The following is a 21,878-nucleotide window of genomic DNA, read 5'->3' as shown; positions in this document are numbered from 1 at the left end:
GCGCTGCTGCTCCCGGTCTCTCTGCAGGTTTTCACGCTCTTGCTGCAGCTGTTCCCGTTTCTCTCCCCACAGTTGGCGTTCACGGGCCCATGTTTCTTGGGAATATCGCAGTCGGCTCCCTTGCTCCTCCCTGCTATCTTTCGATGGGAGAGGGAACAGATCCGCTGGGAGTGCAGGCTTTCTCCGGACTCCTGCGTCGTCTGGACGCGAGACATCGTGCGTCGGCTCGGTGGCTCCACGGGGCATCTCAGGTGCAGTCGCTGGTCCGGGATCAGGGGTCCGATCGGAAGACGGTACGGATACCCCTCCCAATTCCTGGTATAGTCCCAGTGTCACCGGTGGTCTCGACGGGCCCCAGTGCTGTGCCACGGTGGTTCTTTGGGAGCATCACCAAAATACGAAGTCCAGGAATCGTTCAATGGACTCCTGGGTTGCCGCATGAAAGGTGGTCAGGCCCGTCTCCTCCGTGACAGGTTGCATCTGAGGTTTGTAATCCATACTAAAACGGGTAGATATCCGATCCACAGGCGCTTCGATCCATAGACAGCGCCTCAAGCGACTCATGTAAGTCCCCATGGTCGTCTTCACGTCCCTCGTTCCAACGGAGTAAAGGAAGACTTCGATGCTGATACGAGGCGGACGGAAAGAGTCACCAGCGACCCGCTTCTCCGCCGTCTCCTCCAGATCCAGAAGGGAAAGGTCGGAGCTCCCTTCTTTGGGGCTACCGCACCTTCCCCAGAAATATCCAACCTCTCCATGCAGAGACACCAGAGGTCCACTGCACTAGGAATATAGATGAATTAGGTTTCCTGCCACAATGTAAGGAATTCCATAGAAGCAGAAATAAAAGGCTCTTTGGTGTAAAAGACCGTTTATTCAGACATCTTAGAAAGCTCAAGTACACGCGGTGGCAGGAATAAGATCTCCCGCCAGAAACACAGGTTATAACTCTGTCCATCCCATCCCCCCTCCCGGATTCCCATGGGAACGGAGGTCTCATCTCCCTCGCAGAGATAAGGTCTCCGCCGGAGAAGCTGGCCCATCGCCCGGGCTGTGGAATGTAGTCAAGGCCAGGCGGCTGCCCCTCTCATCAACACCATTGAATCCTTTACACTGTGCCTGTTCCTTATCCTCACTGACAAAAGAGAGAACTTCAAATTGATTCTCTAGCTTCCAACTCACAGAATGCTCCCTGGTCCCTCCACTTCTATATGTCACATTCCTCCAATTGCCCATCTCCTGTGTTTGAGAACTGCCCCCCTCCTCAGAGAACTCCCAGATGTTTTCCCCACCCAGTCCTGTCAAATTCAAATTCTTTATTGCAGTCAAAGACCAGCACATAATAATACAAACTGAGAAGTGCACTTAAACACAGTCGGTGACCGTTTACTAAAAGGTCAACTCGCAAAAAAGCAAGTAGTAGATAAAATACATTTGATTATGTCAAAAGATTAAAAAGTTAATATAACTACACTGGTGAAGTGCCTGTGCAGTCTTGCTAAAACCTATAGTGACATTACTAGAAAACTCCGGCCTCCGACCATATCTTCTAAGGATCATAGTTTCTTCACAGTCTTTCCCTCCCTAAACTATTCAACCGGCAGATGTCTCTTATTGTGTTTGTAGATTAAAGAACAAAAACGGGCCATTGCCCGTGTAATTTTCTGGTCCCTACCTGTCAATATGTAGGCCAGTACATCTTTGTAGTTTAGGCCTATTAGACCTGTCATGGCTGGGCTGAGGATTTCCTTTCGGGGCTTTTCAAAAGTGGGACATCTAAATAACATGTGTTCTAATGTATCTGGCTCTCGCCTAGAGGGCAGGGCAGAGCCTCTTTTCATATGATTTTCTTATATTTTCCCTCTAACAGCCAGGAGAAGAGAATTACATCTGGCCAATGAGAAAGCTCTTCTTGTGTTGCTGTTTTCAAGGAAAAACAGATATGGTGCTGTTGTTACTTTTTTTGCCATCTTAGGTGTTCCGGTGCAATGTACTTAGGTGTTTTTAGGAGATCTGTTTATCTCTCAATATCAAAAAATTCTCTGCTTGACCTGTATATTGGGCCCTATCAGCTCCCATGGCTATTAGAGCTTGTATGGAGAGTCCCATCTGTTGTATGGTGGTTTGGACTTTCTTATGCCAGCTGGACTGAAAATTATCCTGAAGGACCAATGGGAGAAGGCCTTGTGGGTTATGAATGCAGCCAAGCCATTTTTTGATTGCCCAGTCCTGTCTGTTCCATTCTGTCCAGGAAATCCTCATTCTTTTTAATGTGCTGAAGAGTAGATATTTGCGCCTCCAGCTGTTGGACCTTCTCTTGGAACAACCAACTTGCACTTGCTGCAGGTGGAGCAAGTCCACATCCTCCAACAAAAAATCCCATCCCACAGCTGTTGCAGGTGATGCAGCAATTCCCTGACCATCCATATTCAGTAGTCTTAAACAGTACAGAAATGGACCTCTGGGCCTCCCTTTCAAAAGTCCCCCACTAAACTCCCCCACAAAATGAGTGTTGGGCTTGCCTGTTTAGCCAAGCTCCTGTTCACAGAGCCCCAGGCAGTGGTGGGATTCAGCAGGTTCGCACCACTTTGGCAGAACCAGTTGTTAAAATGGTGCCTCTAAACAAACAGCTGTTAAAGTACATAAATCCCACCACTGGAACCAGTTGTTAAATTATTCGAATCCCACCACTGGCTCCAGGGACTGAGACCTCGTGGCTACAGCCGCTGCCCCCAACCAAGCATGCTCTCTCCTGAAAGGTTGGTGGCTGCTGATGAAACTGCCTCTGCTCAAAAGATCTGGATGGCAGTTGGATTGTGCGGGTGAGTCAGCAGAAGCCCCGCCTCTCGGAAGCCTGAGGGCAGAAGCCCCGCCTCTCGGAAGCCTAAGGGCAGCACACAGCCACCAACAACAGCCCTCCCAAGCTCCGTGGGGCTATCTTGGCTTCAGCAATGTTCTTAAATAAAGCCCTTAAACTGCTTTCAGTGAACAATAATGATACACTCTAATTATGAATTGCAAGCTATACGTTCTATCATCTGTCTGAAATCAACTTCAATCCATTTCACTGGCTCTGAGTTCTAATGCTGAATATAGTGAGGTGCTGATCTGGCCATATTTATTTTTTCTTGGTTTTTGTGCTGTTGTCATTGGTTTTGTTTTGCTTTATTTTTGCTTCTCTCCTTGTTGATTCTTTTATAACTTTTCCTCCAGTGATATGCCATTTGTATCCCATTCCTCAATATTTCTGTGCAAGTTTCTACCATATGTCAGAACTTAAGAGACCTGAAGGGATGTGTGTGTGTGTGTGTGTGTGTGTGTGTGTGTGTGTGTGTGTGTGTGTGTGTGTGTGTGTGTGTGTGTGTGTGTGTGTGTGTGTGTGTGTGTGTGTGTGTGTGTGTAGGGGGCGGGGGGGGGGGATTCCATTCCTACCTTCCCCTTCACAGATCCCGGCTTCTTTCCACTTGCTCCATGACACTTTCTCAACCTTCTCTCCTTCCTCCCCACACTTACTTTTTTAACGTTGCCTCCCCTTCATTCTCTGCCCTCCCAACCCTTGTTCTTCCGTCCCATTTGCCATAGGGCTGGCGTGCTCCCCCACCCACTCATCACCTCTGCTTGCCTCTCAGTCCCCATGGCTTCACCCTCCCCTCTGCTCTCGCGGCTCCACATCTCTCCCCTCCCCCCTGTTTTTCCTTGAAGTGTGTGTGTGGGAGGCTTCCTGGTTGTTGGACAACCCAATGTTGTTTTTAAGAGACAGTTTCTGTTTGGGGTGGGGTCAGTTGTTTTTTTTAAAGGAAACTATTCATGTTCTTCAAATCTGAGGTTTCCTCTGCCCCCTCCCCCGCCTTTGTTCTGCTGTGCCCTAAGAGCATCGATTCATTATTCTTTTATACATGATGCTCCTGGTGACACCCAAAACCCCAATGAAAAGGCATTAGTGTTATAATGGTATAATAAACCAGTAATTGTTATAAATTGGAAATTCTTGTATTTCAATGTTTTAGTAAGAGTAAGTTTAGTAAGTTTACCCCCATATATTTTTGTAGACTGGGAGATAGATTTTCTTTTTTTTCTTTCTTTTTTTCTGCTATCTTAGAAAGAAGAAATAAAATTGAAGTAGTAGGTGAAGTTATCTGAAGGAGAAGCACAGAGGGGAGGGGAGAGGGGGAGGGGATTTGGGGGGAATGGATAGCAGTGTTATTCCGAGTAGCTAGAAATGCGTCAAGTATTTATTGTTGACTTGACTCTCTACCCCACTTTTTAAAAAAAATGTTATTTCAATATGATTGTAAAACAGTCTGTGCCATGGGGGGGATGGTGCCTGGAGCAAAATGGCCCCCAGCCCCCTGATTTCCGCCTGCCCCCCACGTGATCCCCCACTTCTACCTTTAGTACATTAGATATCCCTAGCAATTTATGAGTTTGCTGCTAAGTTTGCTGCTACCTTAGAAAAAGCAGCCTGGTGGGAACTACACTTCCCAGGAGACCTTGCGAGCCCAAACTCCTGTGGGACTCACAAGGTCTCCTGGGAAGTGTAGTTCCCACCAGGCTGCTTTTTCTAAGGTAGCAGCAAACTCAAACTAAGGGGGTATAAGGGAGAGGGGCGTGGGCGTGATCCCTCCCCCCATCCCGTTGCCTATGAGTGCAACATACAGGGAGTCTGAGTACGATTTTTTGTTCTGTTTCTCTCCTTATACATAAATGTATCTATATAAGTTCAATAAATAAAAATATTTTTGAAAAAGAAAATGCATTAATTTTAATGGGGAAAATATGATGAGAGGAAAAAAGTCCCTCTCCTGGGACTACTCCCTGTCATTCATATGCTAACATTTATAAACCTTTCCTTGTGGCCCTACCAGCCGCCTCCAGTTGTTCCACATGTCAATGACCAGAGACTGGAAGGTGCCTGCTCTTGCTTGTGCTTTGTTGTTCAGTGCCGTCTCTGGATGGGCAGTTGTGCTGCTGCCTCCCTACAAGTTGTTGTTTGAAATGCCAGCACCAGAATGACCAGGGGTGGAAACCAAGGATTTCCTGTCCTGGGTTCCAATCACCCGTAAACCAGAGAGCGAAATGCTTGCCACTTTCATTTCTGCCTCAGTTCAGGCTGACAAAGATGACCCCTAATATTTTCCCTCTTTTCCTGTCTTTTCAGCTATGCGGCTGTGGCCTCCTGGGTGTGGGAATATGGCTGTCAGTGTCACAAGGAAACTTTGCCACATTTTCTCCCAGCTTCCCGTCACTGTCAGCGGCCAACCTGGTCATAGCTCTTGGTGCTATCATTATGGTGACTGGCTTCCTGGGCTGCTTGGGTGCTATCAAGGAAAACAAGTGCCTCCTCCTCAGCGTAAGTGGGCCAAGCAGACGGCATGGTTTGCACGAGCAGGCTTCCGGGGGGGGGGGGGGGGCTGGCAATGGGCGTGTCTCTCAGGCCCCGGCCTCCAGCCAAGCAGGTCAGGGCACAGGCCCCTGCCTCCCCTGTCCAGTCCGGAACCCCAAAGGCTTCACTTGGACGGTGTGTTCCTGGACTGCAGGGGCTGACCCTTTTGGTCTCTTCCGGCTCTATGATTGTACTGTTGGTGTCTCACTCACCCAGGGAAGCTTTTTTTAATGAATTGAAGGCATCAGAGTTATTCTATCTGTTGGGGAGCAGATGCCGCTAGTTTGCAGTGTCTGTTTTCCCATTATCAAGGGTGGGTGGACTTAGTCTAGTGAACACTCCCGGAAGCACACCAGGATTCCATTTTGGTTTTGCTTGCCACAGGCATTGAAGGACCAGCCACTGGAAATCTTGTGACAATCCTACGCTTACGTTGCTGTGGGAAATACTGATGTAGCACAAGTTTCATCCTGAGCTCCTGAAGTCTTGAAATCCATGTATGTGGGAAGCCTGATTGGCCCAGGCATCTCACATGCTTCTGTTGTGTCCAGCGTGTATCTTACTTCCAGATTTTGTTTGCTGTCAAAACCAACCATGTTTCTTGCAGCAACCTTAAAATACATATTGTCGAAGGCTTTCACGGCCAGATTCAACTGGTTCTGGTGGGTTTTCCGGGCTGTACCAGACCACGGCCACACAGCCGGGAAAACCCACCAGAACCAGTTAAAATACATATTCAGCCATAAAATACATTAGCCACTGTGGTTTCAGCAGATGTCTCTAACACAGATTTCAAATATATTCTATCATTTGTAAGAGCTATAAAGCTGCTTTTTGAAAGATAAAAGTTGAGATTCTCAGAAGACTAACTTCTGTGCCTGCCAGCTGGCTTTTCTTCCCTCTGCACAAATCATGGTAGACAACCCAGAATATACACTGTGGAGAGGAGGTGAAAAGACCACTCTGATGTGGAGCAGGTTTCCCACGCAAAGCCCAGGGACAGCCAGGCCAGTCTCTTGTAGCAAAATAAAGCGAAGCCCTGCAGCAGCAGCAGCACCATAAAGACCAACCGCCTTTATTTCAGTCAGAAGAGAGATTATGCCCATTTCTTCAGAAGGAGGTATGAGAAATGGTGCTGGGAAATCCTATGGGGAAGGTGGATTTATGATGGGGCTCACACCATGCCTTTCTACATTAGCTCCTCATTTTTTCCCTTGACAGGCTCATCATATTCCCACCCAGCCTTGACACCCTCCCCCCACCTTCCACATAAGACATCCCAGTACAATTTCCCTTCCCATGCCTGTCTAAAGATGTGAGCTCTGGCTCAGGAAAGCTCCTACTGAAATAAATGTTCTTAGTTTTTAAGATGCCACAGGGCGTTTATTTTATGGGCATAGATCTCCATTAAAAAAAATATCATAAATGTTTCAGATAAAATTAAAATCCCAAAATATTCAAATAATGGCAACAGAGTGGCATTTGGGAGTTCATACAGAAAGTGTCAAAAGAAGTGGCAATATGTCAGCTGTTGTAGATTTTCAGAATCACTTACATGGGGTTTCCATTGCTGTTTTTATTGGCTGCCATTTAAGTGAGGCTCACTCAAACCTCTCTCCTTGGATTGTAATTTTTTTCTTTGTTCCTTGCCCTTTTCTTCCAGTTCTTCATTGTTTTGCTGATCATCCTCCTGGCTGAATTAATATTGCTCATTTTATTCTTCGTTTACATGGACAAGGTAAGCATTTATGCAGCTCTGTGAAGCAGGGCAGAAGGGAAGCTGTTTTTTCACTCCCGCCCCTAGGGAAAAATTGTTTATTTTCCTCACCGACAACTGGGGCCAGGTCAGTGAAGATATGGAAGGTAGACAGATGAGAAAGAGACAATCTTTAATGAAAGAGCAATCCTGTCACCAGATACTACATTGTGTACTAAAATACCACAGCCTTTGTGTGTAAGCCCAGGCCAGCCCCAAGGCAGGAGGGACACTTACAAGTGTTCTACTGGCTGGAGTGGGATGCTGAGGCCTTGCCAAACCAGGCATTATAGTTTAGGGCAAGTGGGAACCCATAAAGACTTGTGGGAGGCGTTTCCATTTCCCCCTCCCCCACTATTTCTTCTTTCCCTTTCTTGAAAGCCCCCCCCCCCCCATCCTTTCCCTCTAGGATTGCCATCCAGGTGGGGGCTGGAAATCTCTTTGGATCACATAAGATCTCCCAACTGCAGAGATTGGTTGCCCCTTAGAGTTGCCATCTCCAGGTTGGGAAATTCCTGGAGATATGAGAGGGAGCCTTGGGGGAGTTGAGGTTTGGGGAGGGAAACGGCTTCAGCAGAGTATATTGCCATTGGGTCCACCCTCCAAAGTGATTGGCAACCCTCGTTCTCATGGAGGAAATGGTTGCTTTGACTGCTTTGGAGTCAGTGGAATGATGCCCTTCTGAGGTCTCTGCCCTCATCAACCCCCTCGTTCCCCCAGGATCTACCCCCCTATCTCCAGATATTTCCTTTTTTCTCCACAGATTTCTGCTTAAATACTTTTATTAAAGTTTATGAAATTTTATTAAAGACAAACAGCATCTAAAGATGTACAAAGACAAGAACTCTACTATAAAAGCCAGCTTCCACTCAGTGCCAACTATAAATACGATTTAAAAATTACCATGTGTTCTCTAGCTGTATATATAGAAATAAAATTTGTTAAGTTCTTAATTATTACTTATTAAATATGAATCACTATTTTCTGTATTATATCCACTTTCTTATTCTCCTTGTCCTCAAATCAACAAATCATCAGTTCATTTTTTTCTGTTTTAAGCAAAAGTCCATCAAGAATTTCTAACTGTTTATACGTTTAGATAAAATATTTTATCTGTAATCAAGGAAATAAGTTTAGCCAATCTTTTCACAAACTGTTCTTCTATTATGGGTACCTACTGTCAGGAACAGACTGAGTCCAGATCAAAGTAACTTCAAACAGTTGTCCAGATCAAAGTAACTTCAAACAGTTCTTTATTCACTGGCTTAGACAGATCCATAGGCAAAGCAGGAGAACTCTGGAGCCCCAGAGTTCAATCAGTAGTATAAAACCAGACTAGCATCCCACCCGTAAAGAGATACCCAAAACAAAAGGTTTTCACACAGAAAGAAGAAGGAAAGAATTCACACAGAAAGTGACACTCTTAATGATAACACACAAGCACACATATCTCATCCCAGCGCAAAGTCCGGGCAATACACCAAAAGTCAAGTTGGCGCTCAAACGGATGGGAACCAAGGTCAATCACACAGAGCACTTGACACCTACGAAGTTTTCAATTTTTGCACATACAATATTCGTGCTACCAATGTTCATTTATAAAACAAAGTTCCATATCTTTTTTCAAACTTTCTGTCCATATGACCCAAAAGGTAAGCCCCTGGTTTCATTTGTATATTAGTCTTTAAAATCTTTTGAATTGTTGAATGTACTTGTACCTAATTTTTTTAGCTTTACTACTTGTCCACCAGAAATTGTAAAATGACCCTTCAAGATGTTCGCACATGTTCAGAACATTTTTAAACATTTTTGCTAATTTATCCAGTGACAGACACCAACAACTCATCATTTTATAGGAATTCTCTTTATAGAAATTCTCTTTAAGACTGGAACTTGTATGAATTTAAGGTTCTTTAACCACATATTTCCCACTGACCCAGCCAGCAGGGAGTAGTTGTTAAGGGTGGGTGGACAGAAAACCAGGTTTGATTCCCCACTCCTCCACATGAGCAGTGGACTCTTATCTGGTGAACTAGATTTGTTTCCCTGCAGTGTGAAGCCTGAAGGTGCTTTTGGACTAGACATGAAGCCTGCTGGGTGCTTTTGGACTAGTCGTAGTTCTCTGGAACTTTTTTAGCCCCACCTACCTCACAAGGTGATTTTTGTGCGGGCAGGGGAAGGGAAAGCAGTTTGTTAGTTGCCTTGATTCTCCTTCCAGAAAGAAAGGTGAAATATAAATCCAAACTCCTCATCACCATCTTCTTTTTCTTTATTGTACCCAAAGTTTTTGGACCATTTTATTATACACTTGTAAATATAATAGCTGTTGTATTTTTTGTTTATTTAGTTTTTACCTGGATCCTTTATTTTTTTGCCAGGGTTTAATTTCTCCTTGAATGTCCATCATGTTTACATATGTTATATAATCAGTATTTTCACCAAATTATTATCATGATAGACTTTATAAATGACATCACAAAAGATGTTAGAGGGCTAATTCTTTGTCATGTATCTTCTCCAATTTTAAACAGTCTGTCTCTAATCCCATGACTTTTGTTTTGCACTAAAAAAATTTCCTAGTTGATTTTTCTGTGCATAAACAACATCACCCTTCTTCTAAATCTGCCATTTCTAATTTTATTATTCTCTGGCCTGGATTCCTAATCCAATCTATAATCCAAACAAGACCATCTGCTTGATAATATAATTTAAAACTAGGTACTGCTGGTCTGCCTCTCTTTTTCTTGCCTTGTAAAACTTTGAATCTGATTCTTATTTTTTTGCTGTTCCATATAAACTTGTTTGACTGTCTTTTCTTCAGGGTTTTTTCTTGTATTAAAAATTCAATTTTGATAATACATTTATTTTTAAAGAGGAAATTCTTCCTAGCCATGACATTTTTAGTTTGAACCACCTTTGCATACCCTCGTGTATCTTCATTCATGTCCTTTTATGTCCATCTTTAGGTGCTCCCCTTTTGAAAAATGTCTCCAGGGATTCCATCACCAAAATCCCTACTTGTGTGTTCTCACTCTGCCTATCACTATGCCAGAGAGAGAGAGAGAGAGAGAGAGAGAGCACTTTGTGCCTTGCATCCTGTTCTGGGAATTTTATCATGGGCTTCATATGCTGTGGTGGCTAAGCTGGAATCATCTGCTGCTCCCTTATGGCTGTGAGCAGTGAGGATAGGGCAGGCACAACAGTGTTTCCTCCTGTTGAACTTTCCTCCCATTTCTGCTTATTCCATCTCTTGTATGACACTACACCAGCACTAGAAGTAGGATTCTGGGCCAACAGAACTTAAGATCCCAACTAAACCTCTCCTGATATACCACTAACAAGATCCATATATGTGTTGAGTACATTCATATGTACTCCATACATTTGTTGAGTAATTCTCATGTTACATTCATTGCATGTAACATAAGGGTGCATCAGTGGTGTAGAGGGGGGAAATTGGTGGCCAGGGCAAAATGGTGCCGAGGCACTGCCCCCCGTGCCCCCCTGTGGGGGCCCATTCCCCCCACTTATCTTAGTTCAGCTGAACTGTAGGCTGAATGCAGTTCATTGTGGCATATAAACAGGGCTAGTGCATTGTGGTTACACTGTGAGACATCATTCTGGTCTGGCCCAGCCGCTGTATCTTCAAGTTTCCCCAAGATGGGGGATTTACTTAAAATCATGGATTTCTTTACCTTTTATGGGAAGCACATTTTTATTTGTTATATGTTTATCACACTCTAACATTGAGCTAATATTGAGTGAGTGACCAGCCCATGGTCCCCCCAAGAGTCAAGTTAGAGTACAAATGCCATTCTCCTCAGTTGTCAAGACCTGAGTTTTCCGTGGAAAGCAGGAGATGTGGCATCTGGGGAAATGCCTGCCTGTATTCAGTATGTTTACTTCCATTGATCTGAGTTACTTTGTCTATGTGGGCTTGTTAAGGAACAATCTCCACATGAAAACTTCACAGCATTTATCTAGGACTTGTTTGGGGGGGGGCACAGCTGTACCAACCTGGAGAGAACCGTTGCTGTCTAACTGCAATTGGGAGGGGCGGGGGGGCTGAGGTAGTTATTGCTGGGATTTTTGTGCCTATTTTCATATTGGACAGTGATCCTGACCTGAGTGCAACTCTTCTGATTTTTGTCAATAAACCAGCTTTCATTCACAATGGAGTCTGCTTTACTGGGAAATTTAGGGAACATAATACCAGTATAGGTAACACTACATCCACAGCAGTACTGGTTCCTGGAAGGATACTGGTTAACATACAGACACCACTTCTCTTTACTGAAATGCATATTTATATAATATGCAACTTATCCCTGAAATCAGGCTCCATCCCTGAAGACTGGAAGATGGCCAATGTCACACCAATCTTTAAGAAAGGATCTAGGGGGGACCCGGGAAATTACAGGCCAGTCAGTTTGACATCTGTTCCTGGTAAATTAGTAGAATCTATCATTAAAGATAAAATTTTAAAACATGTAGAAAAGCAAGACCTGCTGAGGAAGAGTCAGCATGGCTTTTGCAGAGGCAAATCCTGTCTTACAAACTTACTAGAGTTCTTTGAGGGTGTAAACAGGCATGTGGACAGGGAGTGAACCGGTGGACATTGTCTACTCTTTGGATTTCCAAAAGGCTTTTGACAAAGTTCCTCACCAGAGACTGTTGAGAAAACTCAGCAATGAAGGAATAAGAGGGGAAGTCCTCCTATGGATTAAAAACTGGTTGAGAAACAGGAAACAAAGAGTGGGTGTAAATGGGAAGTTCTCACAATGGAGAGATGTCAGGAGTGGTGTCCCCCAAGGATCCGTTTTGGGACCAGTGCTCTTTAACCTATTCATAAATGACCTGGAAGTAGGGGTGGGTAGCGTGGTGGCCAAGTTTGCAGATGATACAAAATTAGGTAGGGTGGTGAGAACCACAAAGGATTGCGAAGAGCTCCAAGCGGACCTTGATAAATTAGATGAGTGGGCTCAGAAATGGCAAATGCAGTTCAATGTAGCAAAATGTAAAGTGATGCACATAGGGGCAAAAAAATCCAAGAAGCTTCACATACACGCTACAGGGGTTTAAAGTGCTATCAGTCACAGACCAGGAAAGGGATTTAAGCGTCTTAGTTGATATTAGTTCCATGGGAATGTCAACTCAATGCATGGCAGCTGTGAAAAAGGCAAACTCTATGCTGGGGATCATTAGAAAGGAATTCGATAATAAAACTGCAAGGATTAAGTCATGCCCTTATATAAAGCAGTGGATGCGACCAAGCACTTGGAGTACTGTGTCCAGTTCTGAGGTAGCACAAGATCTCAAAAAGGATATTGAGGAGATAGAAAAAAAGAGAAGTGCAGAGAGAAGGGCAACAAGGATGATTGAGGGACTGGAGCACCTTCCCTATGAGGAGAGGCTGCAGCGTTTGGGGGACTCTTTAGTTTCTTGGAGAGGAGGAGGCTGAGGGGGGGGGATTATGATTGAGAGTCTACAAAATTATGCATGGGGTAGAAAATGTTGACAGAGAGACATTTTTCTCTCTTTCTCACAATACTAGAACCAGGGGGCATTCATTGAAAATGCTGGGGGGAAGAATTAGGACTAATAAAAGGAAACACTTCTTCAATGCTAACGCGGTGATTGGTGTTTGGAATATGCTGCCACAGGAGGTGGTGATGGCCACTAACCTGGATAGCTTTAAAAGGGGCTTGGACAGATTTATGGAGGAGAAGTCGATTTATGGCTACCAATCTTGATCCTCTTTGATCTTAGATTGCAAATGCCTTAACAGACCAGGTGATCGGGAGCAACAGCCGCAGAAGGCCATTGCGTTCACATCCTACATGTGAGCTCCCAAAGGCACCTGGTGGGCCACTGCGAGTAGCAGAGAGCTGGACTAGATGGACTTTGGTCTGATCCAGCTGGCTTGTTCTTATGTTCTTATGTTCTTATTTTCATATTGAAGAAGTTGTTTTCTCCAGTGCATATAGCCATGAACATTGTGTGAGTCCTTCCCTCGCCCATTCTAGTATGTGATCAGCTTTTAGAATGACGGCCAATATGTGGTAGGTATTTGGTTTCTTTAAATGTCCCTAAGTTTCCCCGATGTCTAAAGTATATATGTATGTATAAATAAATAAAAAACAGATCATCTGTCATTATTTAAAACTAACACAATCTTGCTAATGTTTATCTGTATGAAACAGGTCAGTGAAAATGCCAAGGAAGATTTGAAAGAAGGACTCAAGCTTTATAACACAGACAATAATGTTGGATTGAAAAATGCTTGGAATATCATTCAGGCAGAGGTAAAGACGTTGGCATTTTTTTTTTGTAAAATCTGGAACACAAAAGTTCTACAACTGTGCTCTTCTCCCTCATCTTTAGCCTCCCATGGTGTTTGTTTTCTTCTGTTTACTGACCGTCACAGCAGTCACAGGAGCTGATTGGGGGAAATTCATCTTTCAAGAACTTGGAGCTTTTCTGCTTACTTCACACTTTGAAAGGAAATGAAACCATCTTTTGGAATAAATGGTGTTTTTTCACAGGATACACCAAGACATGTCTTTATTTAATTATAATTCTGCAAATCTCTGAAGCAACTAATATGGATCAGAACAACACCATGGCTTTCACCTGGTCTCTATACAGGGAAATAGATGATTCCGCTGTCAAAACACAGATGGCAAGAAAGAAACTGAATGAACTGAAATGGGTGGCAGGTTTCAGCATTTAAGTGGAGAAATTAAGTGGAGAAAGTTGGACTGAAGCTCCTTAATGTCTCAGGTTCTTCAGTCATATGACTGCTTTTGAAGTGGATAGGCTGATAATGTGGCGATACATCTAATTTATTAGCAGGAATGTATTGTCAAAGGCTTTCATGGCTGGAATTAAGTTGGTATTGTGGGTTTTTTGAGCTATGTGGCTGAGGTCTGGTGGTTTTAGCTTCTAATTTTTTGCCCGCATCTGTGACTAGTATCTTCAGAGGCATGTCACAGTAAGATGTGTTTCTCTTTGTGGCACGGGTGTGGAGTGATTTGTGTGGTTGGGTATCAGTTTTGTCCTCCTCTCAGGTGGGAGGGAATGAGGCGCATTAGCACGTGTCTGGGTGGAATTCATTTGAAGTTGCACCTTGGTAGTTTGAATGTGTGTGACTCATCTCACATACCCAACCACACAAATCACTCCACACTATGCCTCAGAGAGAAACATATCTTACCATGACATGCCTCTGAAGATACTAGTCACAGATGCGGGCAAAAAATTAGGAAATAAAACCACCAGACCTCAGCCACACAGCCTGGAAAACCCACAACAGCCAGTATTACCAGGAGCATTGTAAAACATGCTGCGAATCTATGTAAGGCCTTTTTTGTCTTTGTCCCACAGATGCACTGTTGTGGTGTCACTAGTTATACAGACTGGTATGAAGTGCTTGGTGACAACACGGTCCCAGACAGATGCTGCATGGAAAATTCCCAAGACTGCGGTCGGAATTCTACCAACACAAATTTGGTGTGGAAAATGGTAAATTCTAGTTTATGTATAATCTTAATTTTCTCTTTAAAGTCACTCAGGACATTAATTAAATTAAGTTCACTTTCTTTCCTGTTTGTTCAAGAACATAATTAATCATTGAGCATAATTGCAAACACAGAAAGAAATAGAAATGTCCATGTATAATAGACAGCAAAAACTGATTCTCAAAAGTAAGGATATGGGCCAATATAAATTCAAATACTATCTGCCTTTGATATGGACCAGAGCATGACTTCTCCTCACCAGGCAGCAGGGCTGAAGATTTGGCCAAGGAGGAAGCTGAATATCTGGACCACCCTAGAAGGACACTGGAAGAACAGAAGGGGAAATGACCCAATCTCAAAACAAAGTTGGGTACCCAAAAGATTGGGGAAATAATATCAAATTAAACAGTTAAATTATACTTATCAGAAGGAAATATTACGATGGCATTCCTCAGATGTGTGCCTATACAAGTCTAAAATACTTTATTAACACTCCTATTACATAGGCATGTATTCCTTTTGGCTGATACAAAAGTCAAATCATTTTATTTAATTATATGCAGGTTCACATAATATATTATTATTAGACCATACTGAAGAAGACCTGGAGGCTGTATTTGGTGTTATAAGGGCTAAAGGGACCCTTGTTTTTATATATATATATATATTGTTTAATATGATTTAAACAATATATATATATATATTGTTTAATATGATTTTATTTCATTCAGCCTTTTGGGTAGACACCCTAGAAGGAGGCAGCTGAGATAACCCCAGGAGCCCCCTTTGATTACCAAAATGATTCCCCCAGAAGGTGGGTTAGCTCTCTTGCCTTGGGGTAAGCCTTGCCTTCCTTCTGACCTCAACCCAAGAGCTTGCTGTAGCAACTACCCAAGACTGAGAACCACCCCAACTCTTTCATCAGGTCTGCTTCTTCTTTGCATGAGTATTTGCATCAGCCCACCTTTGTTGGAACAGCAGGGAAACTGTTTGACTATTAATTCCAGTCCCAGTGACTGTTGCCTTGACCTCAGCCTTGACTTAGCCTTTAGGCTGAATAAATGCAATGAGTTCTGGGCTGGCTCAAAGGTTTTTGGTGCCCTAGGTGAGCTGTGTAAATGTAGTACCCCTCCCCAAGGATCCGTATTGGGACCAGTGCTCTTTAACCGATTCATTAATGACCTGGAAGTAGGGGTGGGTAGTGTGGTGGCCAAGTTTGCAGATGATACCAAATTATGTAGGGTGGTGAGAACCACAAAGGATTGCGAAGAGCTCCAAGCGGCTAAGAAATGGCAAATGCAGTTCAATGTAGCAAAATGTAAAGTGATGCACATAGGGGCAAAAAATCCAAACTTCACATACACACACATACACAAACTTCAGTGCTATCAGTCACAGACCAGGAAAGGGATTTGGGCGTCTTAGCTGATAGTTCCATGGGAATGTCAACTCAATGCATGGCAGCTGTGAAAAAGGCAAACTCTATGCTGTGGATATTTAGGAAAGGAATTGATAATAAAACTGCAAAGATTGTCATGCCCTTATATAAAGCCGTGGTGCGACTGCACTTGGAGTGTTCAGTTCTGGTCACCACATCTCAAAAAGGATATTGAAGAGATAGAAAAAGTGCAGAGAAGGGCAACAAGGATGATTGAGGGACTGGAGCACCTTCCTTATAAGGAGAGGCTGCAGCGTTTGGGGTTCTTTAGTTTGGAGAGAAGACGTCTGAGGGGGGATATGATTGAAGTCTTTAAAATTATGCATGGGGTAGAAAATGTTGACAGAGAGAAATTTTTCTCTCTTTCTCACAATACTAGAACCAGGGGGCATTCATTGAAAATGCTGGGGGGAAGAAGTAGGACTAATAAAAGGAAACACTTCTTCACGCAACGTGTGATTGGTGTTTGGAATATGCTGCCACAGGAGGTGGTGATGGCCACTAACCTGGATAGCTTTAAAAAGGGCTTGGACAGATTTATGGAGGAGAAGTCAATTTATGGCTACCAATCTTGATCCTCTTTGATCTGAGATTGCAAATGCCTTAGCAGACCAGGTGCTCAGGAGCAATAGCCGCAGAAGGCCATTGCTTTTACATCTTGCATGTGAGCTCCCAAAGGCACCTGGTGGGCCACTGCAAGTAGCAGAGTGCTGGACTAGATGGACTCTGGTCTGATCCAGCAGGCTAGTTCTTATGTTCTTATGTTCTCTATTTTTTCTCGACTTACAGTGACCCCTGGTAGAGTTTTCAAGGGTTTCTTCCAAGGCAAGAAGCATTTGGCGGTTTCCTTGGGGGTCTCCCATCTAAAAACTGGCCAGAGTCCTCTCTGCTTAGCTTATGAGATCTGATGAGATCAGGTTAGCCTGGGCCATCCAGCCCCATGGAGCACCCCAGCCATTGGTCCCATCTGTGGATACTTCAGTTAAGAGACTGGAACCATTAGTAGACTGACAGCCCCATTCAAGAGACAGATGCCTGGCTGTGGCCATGCCCAGCCATCGTCTCAGAGAAGCATCCCAGTGGCTTGGGAAGGCTTGCAAAGTAAAAAAGCCTCCCCACTGCCAGAAAGTCTCCATGGGGCTGAATAGGTTTATGCCAGTCAAAGGGCGCCATAAGTCTGATTTCCCAGCTGCCAGCGCAATGCTGCAAATGTATGGGAGGGAGCTGACTAACCTCAGGTCCTCCCTGACCCCCTCCTTGTACGCCAGCGGTGGCACTGGGAAGCTGGAGACCTCTCCGGCACCATGTCCTAGTGCTGGGAGGGGGGAGTGACTACATGCTGGTGGAATTGCCAGGGTAAGTACCCTGGAGAGGGCAGCTCTGCCTCTTCCACCAGTGGGTTCACCCTTCCCCTTTGGCTCCCGCTTTGCCTGGCATCGACTGGCCAGAGGCCAAGGTCACACCTGGGCTTGTTGTTATCTGCCTTATGTTAATGGGCCTTTCTGTTCTAATTGCTGCGCTGTGCAACATAGTGAAACAGGCCTCCTTGCCCCAGGCCTCCGGAAGTGGGGTTGGGGCGAAGACTATCGCATGTTCTTGAAACACTTAGAACTCATAACAAAGCTCTTCTCACCTCGTTATTTTATTGTTCTGTTAATCTGTGGGAAGATTGGGCGGGGGGAGGCTGAGTGGGAAATTGTGGAAAATAAATGTGTCTGCAGAAGCCACAATCCTCAGATCTGGCTTTCTGCAGTAATGGTCACTGTGACAGCACAATGAAGACTACTTTCATTTAGATTCTAGAGTCTGAATTATTGACTGTTGTACCAGAGATTTACACCCTTTTGGGTGGGGCTCTAAGACTGACCTTACCACAAACCTGATATAAGCTCCAGATTTGCTCCAGAAGAAAAATATGAAAAAAAGCACTGGGGATTAAAACTCTGCAAAATAATATGCATCGTTAAGAAACAAATACTGTCAAGATCCCATCCGTAGAACATACACATCCAGGGGAATCCGGTAAACAGTGGCACTAAAGATTCCTTATTTATACTAGAGTTCGACTTGTTTAGAGCTTGTAGTCATGGATTTCCCTCCCTAGCCAAACAACACCTGGTCCTTATCAGGATTCTGAGTTTGGAGGGACTGTACAACCTGTGAACACTTTTGCTTTTAGTTTTTTTTCTGGATCGAACATTCTCACAATAAGCAGCAACATATATCCTCCACTATGCACCCCTTCCCTCTAAACGACAAATAACCTCTGAGATCTCAGTGCCCGATTATTATTATTATTATTATTATTATTATTATTATTATTATTATTATTATTATTATTATTATTATTATTATTATTATTATTATTATTATTATTATTATTTATTGGGTTTATAGACCGCCCTCCCCCGAAGGGCTCAGGGCGGTTCACAACATATAGAAGGAGCACAATATCAGATTAAAATACAATAAATATAGGTTAATACGGCTCTAATAAAAATAAACCCAACCACATTAAAATGCAGCATTATTAATTGATTAATTTAATAACTTAAGATGGCGCCTACTATCAATTCCCTCAAAACCTCGCAGAACCCCAGGGAAGGGGGCGGTAGGGAGCCACATGATGTTATAGGCAACAAAGAAGGAAGAAGGAGGGTTTCTCATCAACGGGCTAGTCTACTCTAAAAGCCCGGTGGAACAGCTTCAGTCTTTCAGGCCCTGCAGAACTGAAGCGAGATTCCAAGAGGTCTGACAGCTGAGCAGGAGAGCTGCCCACCAGGCGTGTGGGGCCAGAGATGCAGTGCCCTGGGCCCGGGTGGGAGGCCAGCTCGTGACATTGAGGGGCCAGGGATCACCAGTAGGCTGGTTCCCGCCGATGCAGAGACCGATTTTGGGACATATGGGGTAAGACGGTCCGTGAGGTACGGAGGTCCTAGACCGCTGTGAAGGCCTTTAAAGGTTAACACCAACACCTGGAAAATGATTCTCGGTATTCAATTGGTAACCTGCGCAAGCGGCTAAGCACAGGCAGTGTAATATGTTTTCAGATGGCACCTCCCTGTAAGCATAATGAGCCGCTGCATTCTGGACCATTTTCAGTCTCCCAATCAGACGCAAGGGAAGGCCCGCCAGATGAAGGTGCAATAGTCTAGCCTGGAGGTGACCATTGCATGGACCACAGTGGTTAGGTCGGCTTGGGAGAGGAAGGGGACCAGCCGCCGGGCCTGACGAAGATGGTAAAACGCTTAATGGGTTATGTGGGCCACCTGGGTCTCCATTGAAAGAGACGAATCCAGGTGGACCCCCAGGTCGCGAACAGAGGGGGCCGGTGCCAATATAGCCCCCTCCCACACCGGCGGCTGAAAATCCTCCACCTCCCCCCCCCCGCCTCAGCCAGAGGATCTCCTGGCCTTTTGATGGATTCAGTTTCAACCTGCTCTGTTTCAACCAACCAGCCTTCAACTCCAGAGTACAGGGTTGAAACAGGCAGCCTCAACAATATTACCCAGCCTCTGTCCCTTGACTTCCAGTCCGAGCAACAGCAGGGGGAGCTCCCTTCCAGGGCTCTTTGATGAAGTAGGCTATGACTCACATTGAAATTGTTATTCTTCTAGGTGTTGCTGGACTTTTGTTTCATTCTGCTGTGACTGACTAACATAGCTTCAGCTGTGCTACTATTTTTCCTGCCCTGGAGGACTCCTCGGGGCAAGCAGGGCCTGTTCCAGCAGTAGCTTTCAAACATCTTATACAGTCTAGCTGGGCCTCACAATGTCCACCACCCAGCTCCTACTATGTTGGGAATACAACTCATGTTTTCATGTATTCTTTATAGATATATTTGTAGATATTCTTATTTTAAATAGGCAAGTAGAAAGGCCAGTGATTTATAATCATGTTTAGCAGGGAGAGAACAAGAGGACGCTGTTCTTTTCCATCTTTTCTGTCAGTAGTTTCTGAACTTTCTTCCATGTTTATAATGCTTCTTCAATCAACATATTGTTTCAAAATCTTTTTCCCCAGGGCTGTTTTGAAAAAGTTAAGATGTGGTTTGATGATAATAAGCATATTTTTGGGACCGTTGGGATGTGTATCCTCATCATGCAGGTATGTGTGCCCTAAGTGAGTAACATGATCGTCGCTGCCCATGATGGGGGAGCTAGGAAGGACAAATGGCAGGGCTTGAATAGTCTCTCTTCCTTGTAAACACCAAGGCAGCCCATGCCCATCCATGTGCAATCTGGGCTTTGAGAATCTGCCTAGCAATGTGGGTTATTTGGGCCAAATACCACAGATGCAGAAAAAGGTGCAGCAAAGAGGTGTGTCAGGATGTGTGTCAGGGGGGAGGGGTTGCTACTGGGATGCTTTGCAGTGCCAAGCTCTGCCTGCTGTTTTGCTACGTTTCTCTCCTGCAGCTGTGTTATCTTTAACCGTGGGATGGAAGATCCGCTTCAGTGAATCTTGTTCTGTTTTGTTTCACACATTTGGAGAGGGGGAAACACTGTTGAGTATTATCAAACTGTTCCGAGCTAACGCCTCAGAACAGGCTTCTGCCTTTCACCTGCCATCAGCTATAAAATCTGTGAACTTTCAAATGCTTCACTGTCTATACAGGGGAGTTCTGACAAGGAGGTTGGTTGGAGGAATCTGTGCACAAAAATGGTTGAGGAGAGGAGGCCTGATGGGCAATGAGGGTCTGTGAAGGTTTTTGAAGGAAAAACCAGCAAAAAGCAGGCAGGGTAGATGCTGAGGCACATGTTGATTTGGTCAGGGATTGAGCACATTAGCAAGAACGGACCTTGGATAACAGAGCTAACTAAGCGTAGTTTAAACCTGTGCATGCATCTGCCAATTCTTTGTTTACCTGATGGAGTTAATGACTTCTCATTCCTGGGTGGCCAATTATGCACAGAACGCTTACCTCACACTCTTATATGTGCAGTGGGCTTGAAGTAGGCTCTCCTCATGTTTCTCTGTTTACATGCCAGGAGACCCTCACTTCTTGCCATAGAGCTTCCCTTAACACCGCCCATCAACTAATTATTAAAGTACACCTGGTTATCAAGATTGCTGGCTTAACCCTTTAAACTACACTTATATCAATATTACTGTTCCAAAAATAATCCCCTCCCCACAAATGAAAAAAGCAAAGCAATTCATTGGACCCACATGCTGCTGAGGAAGCATGTGGGTCCATGTCTTACAGCTGATTTTCCGCCCCCCACCAACTGTTGCTGCTGCCTCAGGAAGACCGAGAGGCTTGTTATTTCCAATCACTCTCTGTTATTATTACCTTGATGTATCAATATGAGAATTAGAGGTCAGTGTGTTTTAGCTAAGCCCATGTGAGTGGGCCTCTTTTCTGTGAGTTGAAGCTGCCGGCAACATGGGGTGTGTGTGTGCAAGGGGGGAAGGTGTGGATGGCAGCGCAAGGGAGTGGGAAGGCTATCCATGAGCGGAGAGATGTCCAGGGCAAAGCTGTGCTCACTGGCAAATCTGTCCTGCCAGGCAGCGAAGCAAATTAAAATTGTGGTAGAAGTGGTCTCGCTTACCACAGAGAGAATGGAAAGTGAAAATGGGGCTGGAGGAAATACAAGAAATCCTGTCGTGATGAACATTTGGCTGGCAGTGCCGCAGACAACTTGTGCCTAATCAACCGGTCATTTGCGGATGATTCAGCTGTCCATGATCCTCTGGTCATCTGTTGTTCTGGTCAGATGGTTCCAATTAATTTTGTGTGGATTATCAAGAAACCAGATGGATATTACATGGTTAGTATGG

The 21,878-nt window shown here is 44.5% G+C and overlaps 1 protein-coding gene across 4 annotated transcripts in view; it reads left to right on the top strand.

Moving 5' to 3' along the window:
• TSPAN9 (tetraspanin 9) overlaps positions 1-21,878 on the top strand; it is a 208,446-nt gene that overhangs the window by 175,271 nt on the left and 11,297 nt on the right. For all 4 annotated transcript variants that reach the window (XM_048508807.1, XM_048508806.1, XM_048508805.1 and 1 more), the window contains 5 exons: positions 5,159-5,350; positions 7,047-7,121; positions 13,343-13,444; positions 14,526-14,663; positions 20,121-20,204. In XM_048508807.1, the coding sequence (XP_048364764.1) occupies positions 5,159-5,350; positions 7,047-7,121; positions 13,343-13,444; positions 14,526-14,663; positions 20,121-20,204 (591 nt within the window). The remainder of the gene's footprint in view (positions 1-5,158; positions 5,351-7,046; positions 7,122-13,342; positions 13,445-14,525; positions 14,664-20,120; positions 20,205-21,878) is intronic.

Source organism: Sphaerodactylus townsendi, linkage group LG10 (assembly GCF_021028975.2).
Source record: "Sphaerodactylus townsendi isolate TG3544 linkage group LG10, MPM_Stown_v2.3, whole genome shotgun sequence".
NCBI lineage: Eukaryota > Metazoa > Chordata > Lepidosauria > Squamata > Sphaerodactylidae > Sphaerodactylus > Sphaerodactylus townsendi.
Note: the sequence above shows the minus strand (reverse complement) of the source record. Positions and strands in the feature narration are given on the sequence as shown.